Source organism: Mycteria americana, chromosome 1 (genome assembly GCF_035582795.1).
Source record: "Mycteria americana isolate JAX WOST 10 ecotype Jacksonville Zoo and Gardens chromosome 1, USCA_MyAme_1.0, whole genome shotgun sequence".
Taxonomy (NCBI): Eukaryota; Metazoa; Chordata; class Aves; order Ciconiiformes; family Ciconiidae; genus Mycteria; species Mycteria americana.
In genome coordinates, this window is record NC_134365.1 from 119,609,864 (window position 1) to 119,623,217 (window position 13,354).

Genomic DNA, 13,354 nt, shown 5'->3' on the forward strand with positions numbered 1-13,354 from the left:
GCCATTCTATGTACTTGATTCGTGTGTAAGCTGGCTTGTGGTTTTAGCCCTTATTGTCTACACAGTTGGGTTTTTTTAAGTCATGAAAACAGGCTTTTTAATTCCATGGAAATGCATGAAATCCAATTATTTTGCAATTCTTCTGCTTTGGTTTTGATTCTGTTCTAATTTTATACACATTGGTAGTTCTCCTTGCAATCCTGTTAATAAAACCAAAGCTTTCACTTCTAGTTTTTGGTTCTGGTGGTGTTACTTATTTATGTTTTTACTTTTGTTAGTGAATTTCACATTTAACAATGTTATCTCTGGGTTAAAAGTCTAGTGCCTACTTCACGTAGTTCTATATGTTTTAATATGCACTCTAAGATATTTTTAGAGAATTACTGTTGCAATTCTATCCCATTGGCAGTTCAAGTCTACAAATGGGATGTTTTTGTTCTGATTGTGGGGAAAAAAATTGCTACTTGTCCTTTTACTGTAGTAATGTCACCTTGTTCAATTTGCTAATTTCCCCTGACTTTTTTTTTTCCCCAAAAACGAGAGAAAATTCGGAATGGAGGGGAAAAAAAAGTGCTGCTCGCCTTTTTTTTTTTTTTTTTTTTTAAATAAAATTGTATCGTTGTGACAGGTCTGAAATACCTATTTATGGAACTAACATCTGAAATTAAGCAATATCAAATTGCTGAAAAGTAACTCTTAGTTGTGTGTGGGCTAGTGGAAGCAGAAGTACTTGTTAGTAAAAAAGCTGAGGTTGTGCATATACACTGTCCAGACATCTTAAGTGGTTCTTCTTGTAACCTGACCAAGATCCAGTGTAGCTAGTGCTAATCTGGAATCCCAAAATCTGCCCCTTCCTTGCCCTTTCCAACTGTGGGAATATGTTGGGCAATGTTCCTGTTCCATTGAATCAAAATTGGCCACAGGAGCAGTCCAGGCCATTGTCGTATGGTAGTGTGCCCAAGTGGAGAACCCTTCCAGAGCCTCCTGTTCAGCTTCTTGCAAAGCTAGCTGTGTTGTCTTTCCTCTCTGCAATGTAACCTGCAAACTGGACAAACTGCTTCCAATTAGTTGGGAGCCAGCTAATAACTATAGATAATACATTTTGTTGATTAGCTTTCCAAATAGTGCAGGCTTTTCCTGTTGCCTAAAGAATGTGCTTCAGTCATTGTTTGGAGGCGTCTTAGCACAGGAGAGCGCAGTAATTATTATTTTTTTTTTTTTTTTAAATAAGGACTGATGAGAACAGTGCCATCAGTGTGTCTTGATTTTTAGTGATGGAGCTGCCTGTTTGCTCTTTATATGCCAACAATCAGGTCATCAGACAGGTGTGACTTACAATGGTATGAACTTGAAATAGAATCAAATCAGATGATGGCTTCTCTTTGCTGGTATTATTTCCTCAAATATTATGTCCTCAGATGTCTTGTAAGTTTTGTAAGTATACTTTTAATGAATGGGGACATAACAGAAGCATGATGCTAGCTATAATGTTCTCAAATGCATTTTGGACTAAGTTATAGTTGCTACTGGTAAAGACTCAGTGCAGATCACCATGATCAGTAAAGAGTTTTTCATCATAAAATTCTAGCCTCTCTAGAATGTCTTCTCCCCCCCAACTTTTTTTTTTTTTCCCTGGAGGTTCTCTTCTCATTTGACTGCAGTTTCCCCATAGCACTTGCATGTTTTATATTCAACTTCTGATGAATAGAAAATGGGGATGTCTTGCATACCTGGCCAAAGTCAAAATATTTCAGAAGAAATCTGAGATCTTTTGGAGCCATTGCTTCTGACTAGGTCCCTGCACTACCAGTGGAACTTGGAATTAGTAATTATTGATTCTTAGGTTTTCCTGTGTAGTAGTTTTGTGAGTTATACTGATGTTTCTATCAGATTACAATGTGTTAGTTATGTGGGATGCCAAACAACCAGTGAGTTCCTACTCTGGAATGTTTGCAGCCTTAGACTCACATTCTGCAACTAGCACTGTGTAGCAAGTTTCACAGCATGCTGCTGAAATCTTATGTCTGTGAAATTATACACTGCATGAGTGCCTAGCAAACCTAGGTAGGTGTTTGGTAATGTGTGTAAAATGTCAAAAGTACATATATTGATGACATTGGTAAAAGATTTTCTCAGATTATACCTCCTGCTTTAGAAAAAAACCCACTTTTTTGTAAAAATGTTCTTTTTGTATGTTTTGGTTGAGAGTCCCGTTTTATTCAGAGCTGTCATGTCTTTTTTTTTTTTTTTTTTTTTAAGAAATGCAAGAAGATTGCTCAAAGCACAGATGATGTGATAGTGAACAAACCTCATGTTTCTGATGAAGAGGAGGAAGAACGTCCTTTCTATAATCATCCTTTTAAGCTCAGTGAACCCAAACCTATTTTTTTCAATTTAAGTGTGAGTACTTCTTTTATTTTCAATATTTTAAATTGTGGTTATTTTTAAATAATGCAAGTAATTTGACAGAAATTAAACAGGGATTGATAACCTTGGTGAAATTGTGCTGGGGTGTTGTTAAAAGTACCCTTGGTACAATAAGAAACTTGCCTGCAGTCTATGAAATTGTGGTTGTTCCCATAATTGGATTGAAACTAGTTTTTTTTTCATTGATGTCTTTGCAGCTTTTAAAGCTTAAATAACATAAAGAGGATTGGTTTTACTTCACTTTTTCATTGCAAAAATATCAGTATGAATTTACAAACCGCATTGGAATTGGGAAGTGCTTTTGGAACAGCATTGTTTTTCTTTAAAAGACAAACAAAAAACCCCTAACAAAATTTTAAAAGAGTTTTGAGGTTTTCTAAATAAGATGATGCCATCAACTTTGTGCAGACTCCAAATCTTGTATGTCTGCTGCTTCAGTAGATCTCAAGTGTTCACTAAAGGAGAAAAAAGTTCTGTTAGTTTTGAGATTAGCCAATAGAGAAGTAAATGCTGTGTTAAGGATGAGGATCACTGATGTTGCCTGTTACTAAGAGGGCTTAAATGTCCCATTAAACCCCCTCCTTAGGGGACTGCTTTTGACTCTGGAGCTTGTGTTGACACTTTCTGGGTATGAGCATGTTGGAAGGAATAAAATGAGGGAGTGTTTCTTTAAATGCATCTGGGAGTCATATGCTTTGAAGCATGGATTAGAATTTGGCTAGATTTTTTTTTTTAATAGTTGTATCTTTGGGGGTTTTTGTGCCCATGAAAGTCTGCTCTGATTTTTCAGGGTATAAAGTACTATAAAAGTATTAATATGCTAAGTGAAAATATAAATAGCATTTATATTTCTATGTACATATAGCTTGTGGCATACACAAAATAAGCAGTAATGCATATTTGCGTAAGATGTAAGGTAGAAATAGATTTATACTTTATGTTGTACCATTAGAAAGTGGTACGATGAAACTCAAGAAACCTTGGGATTCTGTACAGGCTCCAAAGAGGAATGTTCTTTAGTAGTTATGGGCTGGTCTGCCTGTTTTCCACAGTTTTGACCGTTTTAGTATCATTCTTTCCATTCTTTCTGGATTCTAGTGTTACTACCATTCCCATTCCTTTGATAGTAGGAGTTTACCCAGCATTGTGAGCTGTCTGGGCTCTGTTTTCCCCTTAGAGGAACCTGTCAGAGATTTCTGCAGACTCTTAATATATTAGAAATACTTTCTAAGGAAAACAAGCACATAGACTTATTTTTCTTTGAGATTCATGCTGCTATTAAAAAATAATCAAAAACTAGAAAACAAAATGTTGAAAATTGCTTTCTACGTATAGTAATCTAGAGCTTTTTATCATCATGTGGATATTGCAGCTGATGTTTTTTGCTGCCCAGGATTTTTATTTTGGAGCTTTCCATTACAAAATGCATGTGTGGCAGATTAAGATCGTTCTCTTTATGATGGGGTGGAGGGAAAGCAGAGAGGTTAATTGTCGGAGTGAGGTTTTGCGTATTTTTTGCTGCTGAAACTGATATAAGTGATTTTTAGCTTCTAGCTGTTTCATCTTCTCCTATACTGCAATTTGTTCCTCACTTGTGTGTTTCTAGGGCTGTGCTAAAATGATTTGTTATAAAGGCTTTCAGTTTGATGTTAGTAAGAAGGATGACTGTTTTATGAAAACTTAAAATACCAAGTATATGCAATAAATCATTTCTCAAAGACATGTTGTATTGTGTGTTTTCAAGTTTTAACTTTTTCTAATTTTATTTCTTTAAGACTCCCAGCATAAAACCAGCACCACCACCACAACCAAAAAATCAGGTCAGCCTTTCAAAAGAATTTCCTGTTTCATCTGGGTCTCAACATAGGAAAAAAGAAGCAGATAGTGTCTATGGAGAGTGGGTTCCAGTTGAAAAAGGCAAAGAAGACAGCAAGGATGATGTTTTCCCCAAACCATCCATTGAGGTAAGGAAGGGAAGGAAAGCATATCATATAAGAAAACCAAAACCGTTACCTGGTCAGTCTGGTATCAAATTGCAGTCTGTGAAAAAAAAACGCGTACATAGGTAGTATCTAACACTTCAATAAGCTAATTATCTGAACTGCTGTGGTCTTCAAATTTGGTTGCCGTGCTCACGTGGGCAATGATGAAAGCAACCTGCACCCATACTGTGTGCTTTTGTCAACTAGTGACTTCTTTGTCTCAATAGAATTTAAACTTTTGCTTGAAGATGAAAAACAAATTTCTTGTCCAGTTTCCTGCAGAGGTTAATACCCTAAGTTGAGACTTTCATAATTACAAATTTAATAATAATTAAAATTGTCCTACCAATCTTAGAGCAATAACATTGCATTGAAATATAATCCATTAAAAATAGATCTGAAAGTAGTTTCTAGAACTGCCATTTCATCTGGATGTATCTACTAAATTTTTAGCTTTACAGTCACATTTTCTTACATAGTTGTCTTCCGTGTGGCCTTCCAAAGGAAAATCTAATTGCATGTATAATAAACTAAAAAAGAAAAGCAAATGTTTTCCCCCTCAAAATGTCTTCAAAAGGATAGTTTGTGGGGGTTTTGTAATTAAGTAAATTAAATATTTAAGGCAGATGTAAATTTTTTCAAGTTGATCTTAACCTCACTCCATCTGAAGACTTGTTCTTATACCTTTCAAAGCAAATAAACAAAAAAGCCTTGGCATCAATTTCTGATGAAACAATCTTTCCACTTGGTGCATTTTGTTTTCCAAGAACTTTTAAAGATTGTACAATTCACTTCCTGAAGCATAGCAGGTATTTTCTTCTGTGTCTTTTACAGCACCAAAAGCACAGTGAATATAACTCATTCAACAGACATTTTCACAGTATACCTCAGAGTTTGATGGTCAGGCACCCAATTAATTTTTCCCTCAGTGTAGATTGTAACTGCCGTTTGGTCTTTGTCATGAACCACTAAGATGACAAACATTCCGAAATGTTTGTGCAGAATGTCATTCCCAGTTACTAGTGTATATGTAAAAAGTCCATAGCATAGAAACATTGTATACTAACATTTGGCCGTGTTTTTACCAGGTGGTTAAAAGTCTTGTCCTTCAAATGGTTAATGATATGCTCATAGTTCAGGCAAGCTCTATAGATGTCTGCATCCAGGTTGCCAACGACGCTAGGCTTATGTCTTGGACAAACTGGGTTAGCTATGCACTGATGGTTTGTGTATTGATTATGTAGAAGAGGCCTTAAAATTTACATTGGAGTAAATATATTAAACATAACTTTCTTTCCTTTCTGTCATGTATATCTTTATAAAATGCTTGTAACAAATGTTGTCTGTTTTTATATTTTGTAAATAAATATTTTTATTTGCATTTACCTTAACTTGGTTTGTGTTAAGGGTGATTTCAAGGGTCATTAGCTGACAGCAGAGCATACATTCCCCTTGGGTTTGGCAATCCTTAATTTTGAAATACAGGAATACTCTTGTAGTAGCAGAATCCCTGTATGTTTCCCCAGGGAGTCTGAAAGGTAACAGAGTGCTTCTCTGCTTAATTTTTTAAATGCTTATGAAGACTCTTTGTGGATGAAATGGCTTCCTTTGAGCAAAATGAGCCAGATAAGCTCCCTTGCTGTTGGAGTAGGGTAGTGGGGGAGTGTGCTTGGATCCTCAGAAACCTTGACATATAATTTACCTCCATTCATTGTTGCTAATTTTGAAATGTGATTGTGACAATTCTGATACAAGTCTATATTGACATTAAAAAAATACGTAATTGGTTTTATTTTTATGTTTTTATTCAAGTCACAGAATTAGTTACAGGAGTAAGCAGTCTGAAATGGCCCTGCTAATATCTTACAAATTGTTTTAATAAAACATTATGCTCTTAATATAGTTTGTGGTAGTAGGAGATGGAGGAAAAAGTCTTGAGTAATCTGAAGTATCGGCATGTCTCTAGAAGCCAGAGAAGCCTATGAGAAAGAAGCTGTATTTGAAAGTCTGAAAGTATAGAGTTGAAGTGTTGTATTTAAGTTTGGAGTATACACAGGTGACTATTATGCAGAGAAGCCGTCGTGGTCTAAAAATGGTAGTAAATGCATTTGGTGTATTGGTGGACCTACGAAGAATGTCAAAAAAGCCTGCTTTCTATTGTCAGTCTCTTCCTTCTTGCTTCAATATTTGTGGTTTGTGTCTGTGGGGAAAATGTTATTAAAAGTCAGGATTGGAAAGGCAGAACTTTTACGGAGAATAGCATGCTGAACTTGAAACTGTTTTACTTGACTAAATAATAACAACTTTTCATACTTCAAGCAGAGATTTTTTTTTCAAGATCCAAAGCTGCCATCGAGTGTCTTGACATAATACAAAGCCATGATGGTCTCCAAAATGGTGACTGACCATGTGGGGAAAGTGTATGGGAATTCTAACTAACCAGGGTATCTACTAATAGGCCCCAGTCCGGTAAAGCATTAAAGTACACATGTATGTTTAAGTATGTGAGTGGTCCCAATGTGGTTTCAGTGGACTACTTGCATGCCTATGTGTATTGCTGGATTGAAGCTTTTGGTGAGTAGAATAACTTTTATTTATCTCCTGAACCAGTTTCACAAACAAAACATTAAAGAATTATTTTAATTATATAAGGCAAACTTATTAACACAAGGAAGTATATGTTGTAAACAGGCATTCTTTTACATACGTGACTGTCATGCTAGGTGATCGTTAGATAATCTTTTAATTCTTCTTGTGCCTTGTTTATGATCTGTGTTTTTGTCAGCTGGGACAATAAATAAACAGTGAAGTCAGTTTCATAGACACATAGGACTTCTGGGATTTTAAGTCTGTCTTGGTCAGTGCCAGATGTTCCATTAATGATCTTCCCAGCAGAAATACTTTTTGTCCTAAACAATAAAACAAACAAAAACAAAAACCCGTCTTAAGATTTAATAGCCAGAGTGAAAAAATAATTACTCTGTTTTACGCAGTTGTACACATTTGTGTCTGTCTCTTACTGTCTTTAATATTTACTAAATTCTTGACCTGGTTCCTGTGACGGGGATTTTGTGGATTAACTGTGTTTTTCTGTTCAGCAGAGTCAATTTTAAATTAGTTTCCATTTCTTCTACTGGCCCTTTATTCTAGTATAATGTGTGAGAGGCTAAGGTTATGAGATAGTGGCTAACAAAAGAGACAAGTCTTTTGTAATACAAATTAAAAAGAAAAAATTAAACCAACAACTTACTTTATGTCTATATGCCACCTGCTGTTTTGATTATTGGGTTTCTTCTGTGCTTCAAACAGTTCCAGCCCTTTCAGTCTCCTTCACATGCTGATCTCCAAAGAAATTTCACTTGTCTCTGAGCACTGTTCTTTTTCTCCTTTCAAAATAGAATGATCCATAAAATGCACATCATCTGAAGAACAAGGCACAAGTAATTTTACAAAAGAGCTGTATACTAGCAATAATTTGTTACATCTTCATATCCCCAAGTGTTTTGGATTTCTCTTGATTGCTTTGCACATAGAGTAGAGGTTTGCATTGAGCTTCTTCATCTGCTCCATATTTTTACCCAAATGATTCGGATTAGTATGTGTGAGAGAGTTTCAAATTTATTTTTCTTTAAATTTTACTGTAGTTCAGCAGCACAGATCTAAATAATCCTTTCCAAAACAGTCAATTTTATGATCTACCAGTCTGGTTTTACTTTTATGCAAGTCTGTTTTAGGCTGAAGATTAATATTTAAAACACTAAAGCCCAGTTCATGGGATACATGTGATTCTTGCTGTAACTTTTTTTTATACATATAACTTGAAGTTTTAGTGTGACTTAGTAGTAGGGGGCTCATGGGAACAGCTCTGTATGAAGGCTTTTTTTTTTTTTAATTCTCAGCTAAATTACATTTAATTCTGTTGGTTAATAAGATTCCATTGAACAATAGTATGCTTCTCTATTTAAGTGTTAGGCACCAGAACTTTTTGTTACCAAGATAGTTCTCTGAAAAGAGTTCTTTTGATATTTTGTATGTACAGGTGGTATGAAATTATCAGGGTGTTATACTTTAACTCCAGATTTTGTGTTTGTTTAGGAAAGCCCATGTTGTATCTACTTAACAAGTAGTCCCATGGTTTTTTTCATGTTGCCTATTTATATATCAAACCAACTATTTGATGTGTAAAACAACTTTGTAGTATTTGTAGCATTTATTCTACAACAGCTTTTTCCAGATCAAATGGATATTATTGTGGTCTGATGTATTTTTAAAAATAATCTTTTTCTTCCTAGGGTGTGGACATAACTACAGCTATGAATGATCGAGCAGTGGCTCAGAAAAGGCTTAATGAAAACACATTTGATTTAGAGGCCATGTGCATGTTAAATCGTGCGCAGGAACAGGTATGTTGTACTTCATCAGCATTTTGATGAACTTAAAGAAAGTAAATGTTTACCCTTCATACCAGCTGATTTTTTCTTATGTATTTAAATACAGGTTTTTAGAAGCCCAGTTTATGGGCACATCTTTAAAAATTCTGCCTTTATTTTGCACTTCGTAACACTGATTTTGAGGATAAGCAAGCCATGAACCGTGAACTCTTTAGACTTTGAGCTCAGGCTTTAGGGTTAACATACAAAGATGCTCAGCTTTTTGGAGCGTCTGCTCACAAATGAGTGTTAATGAACACAGCACTAAACATAAGTGAGGAATCATTACGAAACTTACTGAGAAGCAACAGAGAATTGCAAAGGAGGAATGTGCAAATGTTTATTTTGGTCTTATATTTGATTTTTATTTTGTAGATTGATGCCTGGGCTCAATCAAACTCCATACCTGGCCAGTTCACAGGAAGTACTGGAGCACAGATACTGTCCTCAGATGAGCTGACCAACAGTGGTCCCCAAGCATGGATTAGAAAGGTAGAAGTTATGCAGACATACTTGTCTAACTATCACATTTTAAATAGCAGTGGAAGTATCGGAAAATGCAAAAAATGTGCCTTAAAAACCTATGGTAATGCATGTGTCAAATACAACAGGTTGATTTAAAACTTTGCTTTGATCAATTTAGATACTTGCTGCTGCTGTGTCCGTTTTGTTGTGCATTAAGGTGTTGCTCATGACATAGAGTACTTCAATAAGGTGTGCGTCTGGTATTTAAGTCAGATTGGTTCATATATACTGTTACTTTACACTGAAATGACATTCATGATATTGGTATGGTTGCAGTGGTAGGTCCATCACTACTTTTACAGGATTGGGACAGATCAGGCAAGGTTTGATCCTGATGTTATTAAAGTCAGTGATGTTTTGGCATCAACCTCAGTGAACCAAGTCCCAAACTGCCATTTTGTTTGACTTGGTTCTATCTGATTGCTACTTTGCCTCTATTTGTATCCCCAGGGTTTTCTGGGAGCCAAAGATTTGGAGTATTAAACCAGGAGTTGCAGTTGGGTTAATAAGTTTAATGTCATCCTACAGTGAAATAGTTACCTCTTACTGCAGAGTAATACTGGCTTATTTTTGGGGTGTGGTGCGTCATACATACATGCGTTTTATAAGTTTAATAATTCATGCTTCATCTTTGAAAATGAATACTGCACTGGTTCTCTTTCAAGAAGTAGAACTGAGGAATTCAAGCAATATCCACCTTTCAGGCAAAAAGAATAATGAGTTATGGCGGTCAATTTTGCAAGTAATGTAGTTGAGTATACGCTGTATCTGCTTATCCTTCCAGAATGCAGTGTTAAGACAACCCTCAAAACCAGTAGGTTAGATTTGAGGCTTAGGTAGAATTTTCCGTAAAACTTGGTGTAAACTGAACACAAAAGTCTGGAATTATAACATCGTAAAAATAGAAATATTTTTGCCAAGATTCACTAACTTGTTTTTCCACTTTATATAGCCAAGCAATACAGAGAGCCAGGGAACGCAGAGATCCAAGTTACTTGCTAGATGGGAATCTTTTGGGCATTAATACAGAGCATAGATGATAAAGTCTTATTTTAACAATTATTAACTTTTGAGTTTGTAACAAAATGTTGGCTTTGATGATTACGGTAATTGTCCCTGGCAGAGGAACTTAAAAATATAAAGCACTCAGCAGGGATGTATTGGTGAGAAAAGGAGAGCTTTTCCACCACGGGGCTTGTGAAAGAGATCAGCAAGCCTAAGAGGGTTCTCCCTTTCTGCATACCTTGAGTGGGTTCCCAAGGCAATGGAAAGGGAGCATCTCTGATCATCTCTTTCCCAAGCCTCCTCCTCTTACCCGTTTTCATTCCTTGTTGTTCTGTGGTGATCTTCTGTGCCTTACAGTAACAGGAGTGTCCTCACAAAAATTAAGTGGAGAAGGCAAGTGTCTTTTCCCTCTGTCTTTTAACTTCACTCTGTGATCTGCTTTAAAAAAAAAACAAAAACAAAACCAAAAACAAACAACAACCCCCCCACAACAACAAAAAACCAACAAAATGCTTTATAGGGAGAAAATGAGAGAAGAGTCTGGTCTCTGGCTTGTGGACATGACTGCTGTGAGGAGCAGAAGCGTATTGGAACATTTTTTTGAATCTAGAAATAAAAGCGAGCCGGCAGAAGCTCTTCTGTCCTTCCCATAGCTGTAAAACTGTAGTGGTTTGCAGTAGTAGGCGTCCTCCCTAGCAAGCATCATGTGGTTTGTCAGAAAGGAGGCTGCTACTGGAAACAAGAGTTGTTGGGTGAAGAAAATGAGGACACAGTCCTTTCCTGCTCTGGCATTCCTCAGCTTGACTTCTTTTGCTCTTTCCAGGTTCCATATTCGCACGCACATTGCCATCAAACTCATGAGATGACAAGTAGTTAGTCATGCGCCCTCTACAAGATGTGTTAGGGGCTACACAAGACTTGCCCTGTGTCTTTTAGGAATGGTGGGGCCTGTGAAAGCCTTCAAAACTTAGGTTTAATGAACTTCAATGTGGAGTCCCATCCTGTGGTTAGAGAATGATTTCACAGAAGAAAGTGAAGTAGGGATGATGGGTTATGAATGCATGTTATCTTTCTCAGTGACATGAATGCAAACCAGCCATGAAATGCAAAGTACAGGTTGTGTTTTACTTAGGCACTTGAAGTTGTGTAACTTAGTTCCTGTTAACTATGCAATGTAGCACTGAGAAGTCAGACTTGTACTCCCTTTTTTGTCCTAAGGAAATGCATTTTAACATGAAAAAAAAAAACCCTAGTATTTTTTAATTTTTCATCTGCTAGTAGGGCTGTGGAGTTTCTTGGGGTATGTCGTGTGTGTAAATTAATGCACGTTTCTGACTGAAGATGTTTACTGAAGGCATTTTGCTTGGGAGATTGCCGTAAGCAATTGCCATAAGAGGACTTGTGGACGTGCACTGTTTAGCAGAAACAGAGCCCATGTCAGCTAGTTATTTGTGTATCATTAAACAAAGAATTAGAACATGTACAGACATTGTGCTTGACAGATAATCACAAAACTAGATAGGTGTAACAAAACAGAAGAGCCATGTCAGGAGGGGAGAAAAAGTACTGGGGGAACTCGTTGGATAAGTGCTGTCTTCACTTTGCATTTCTTGGATTTCAGCTTTTTTTTGTATTTTAAATATGACTCTGGAGAGGTAATATGTACTCAAACCAAATATGCCTGCGATTTCAATTTTATCTCAATGAAGTTTTGAGGGAATTAGTTACTGAAGTGGTTAACGTGGCGTACTTGAATGATCGACATACTAAGTAGAAATATGGTTTATTTTTCTAAGTAATGTGCTAATTCATATGTTCATGCGTAGGGTTCTGAGCAGTATTCATAAAAGAATAATATATTGTTAGGTTTCTTGTATCATTAAAGCAGATTCATGAACAATATTATCTTTTTCTTTTGAAAAGTGGTTTCTGTTTCAGTTTATCATCATTGGTGTAATCAGTTCACAAATATGACTGACTTGTTCTGGAGGTTGCTGCTTCTTCTCCCCCCCCCCCCCCCCCCCCCCCCCCTCCTTTTTTCTTACAAATACACTATGCTGCTGAATAAATGTCAAATCAGAGGAAGTGGTCACTTTTTTTTTTCCCCCAAGCAAATTCTGTTGAGGTCTACTTACTCAGACTTTCCCAGACTCACCACTTGTTTCTGGGTTTACCAGCTTAATTCTGTAACCTAAACTTGCTCTCAAAACCAGGGTTTTTGCAACGTTTTACATGCACAGGGTAGTGCTTGGGATCTGTTTCATTCAGTTGTGCTAAAGCATGACACACAGTTTTACTATGGCCATTAGAATGCTCTGCTTTGTGTAGCAAGTTCTGAAAAGTTAAAGCATTCCTTCCATTCTTCCACAGTCATAGCAGATGAGTAAAACTCACTGTAACGATGGAGGTAAAACTAAGTCTTGTGATTGTCACTTGCACAAGGACTGCTGACCTTCTAACAAGACCACTTATCAAAATACTTGTATTCCTATTGCCTTATATGACACAATTAGCTTTCCTTGGAAATGGAGGCCACATGGCAAGGCAAATCAACTATATGTTAGTTATATTGGGCTGGCTCCCTGTTCAGTCCTCAAAATGCTTTTTTTCCAGCTATTCTCAGCTTGGTTTCTACTGATTGTATGTAAAAGCTGTGAACAGAAATCCTGAAGCTGATTGTGAGCGTAGTTTTTGTAAGGCATTTGATGGAATTCTTCAGAAAGGTATTCTTCCTCTTGTATTGGGGAAGGAATGTGGCTGCTGCTAAAAGCACCGGTTTATTTAATGGAAAATTCAGCTCCTTTGCAAAAAAGTTTTGCCAAAGATAGATGCTTGTTCCTGGTGCTTGACTCAGAGAAATTCTTCAGAGTTAGTCTTAAAGTAATCTTTAAGACAGCCCATTGTGCTATAGCTGAAACTGTCCACCTAGTGCCTTTAAGGCTTTGTTGTCTCTTGCTTAATAAATTATTGCTCAAAAGAAATAAA

At 36.5% G+C, this 13,354-nt stretch overlaps 1 protein-coding gene across 5 annotated transcripts in view; it reads left to right on the forward strand.

Annotated features, from left to right (window-relative positions):
- SON (SON DNA and RNA binding protein) overlaps window positions 1–13,354 on the forward strand; it is a 41,751-nt gene that overhangs the window by 17,261 nt on the left and 11,136 nt on the right. For all 5 annotated transcript variants that reach the window (XR_012777947.1, XR_012777948.1, XM_075517815.1 and 2 more), the window contains exons 5-8: window positions 2,260–2,400; window positions 4,203–4,391; window positions 8,702–8,812; window positions 9,215–9,331. Coding sequence is in view for 3 of the 5 variants with exons in the window: in XM_075517815.1 (XP_075373930.1) it covers window positions 2,260–2,400; window positions 4,203–4,391; window positions 8,702–8,812; window positions 9,215–9,331 (558 nt within the window). In the remaining 2 variants the exon portion in view is untranslated. The remainder of the gene's footprint in view (window positions 1–2,259; window positions 2,401–4,202; window positions 4,392–8,701; window positions 8,813–9,214; window positions 9,332–13,354) is intronic.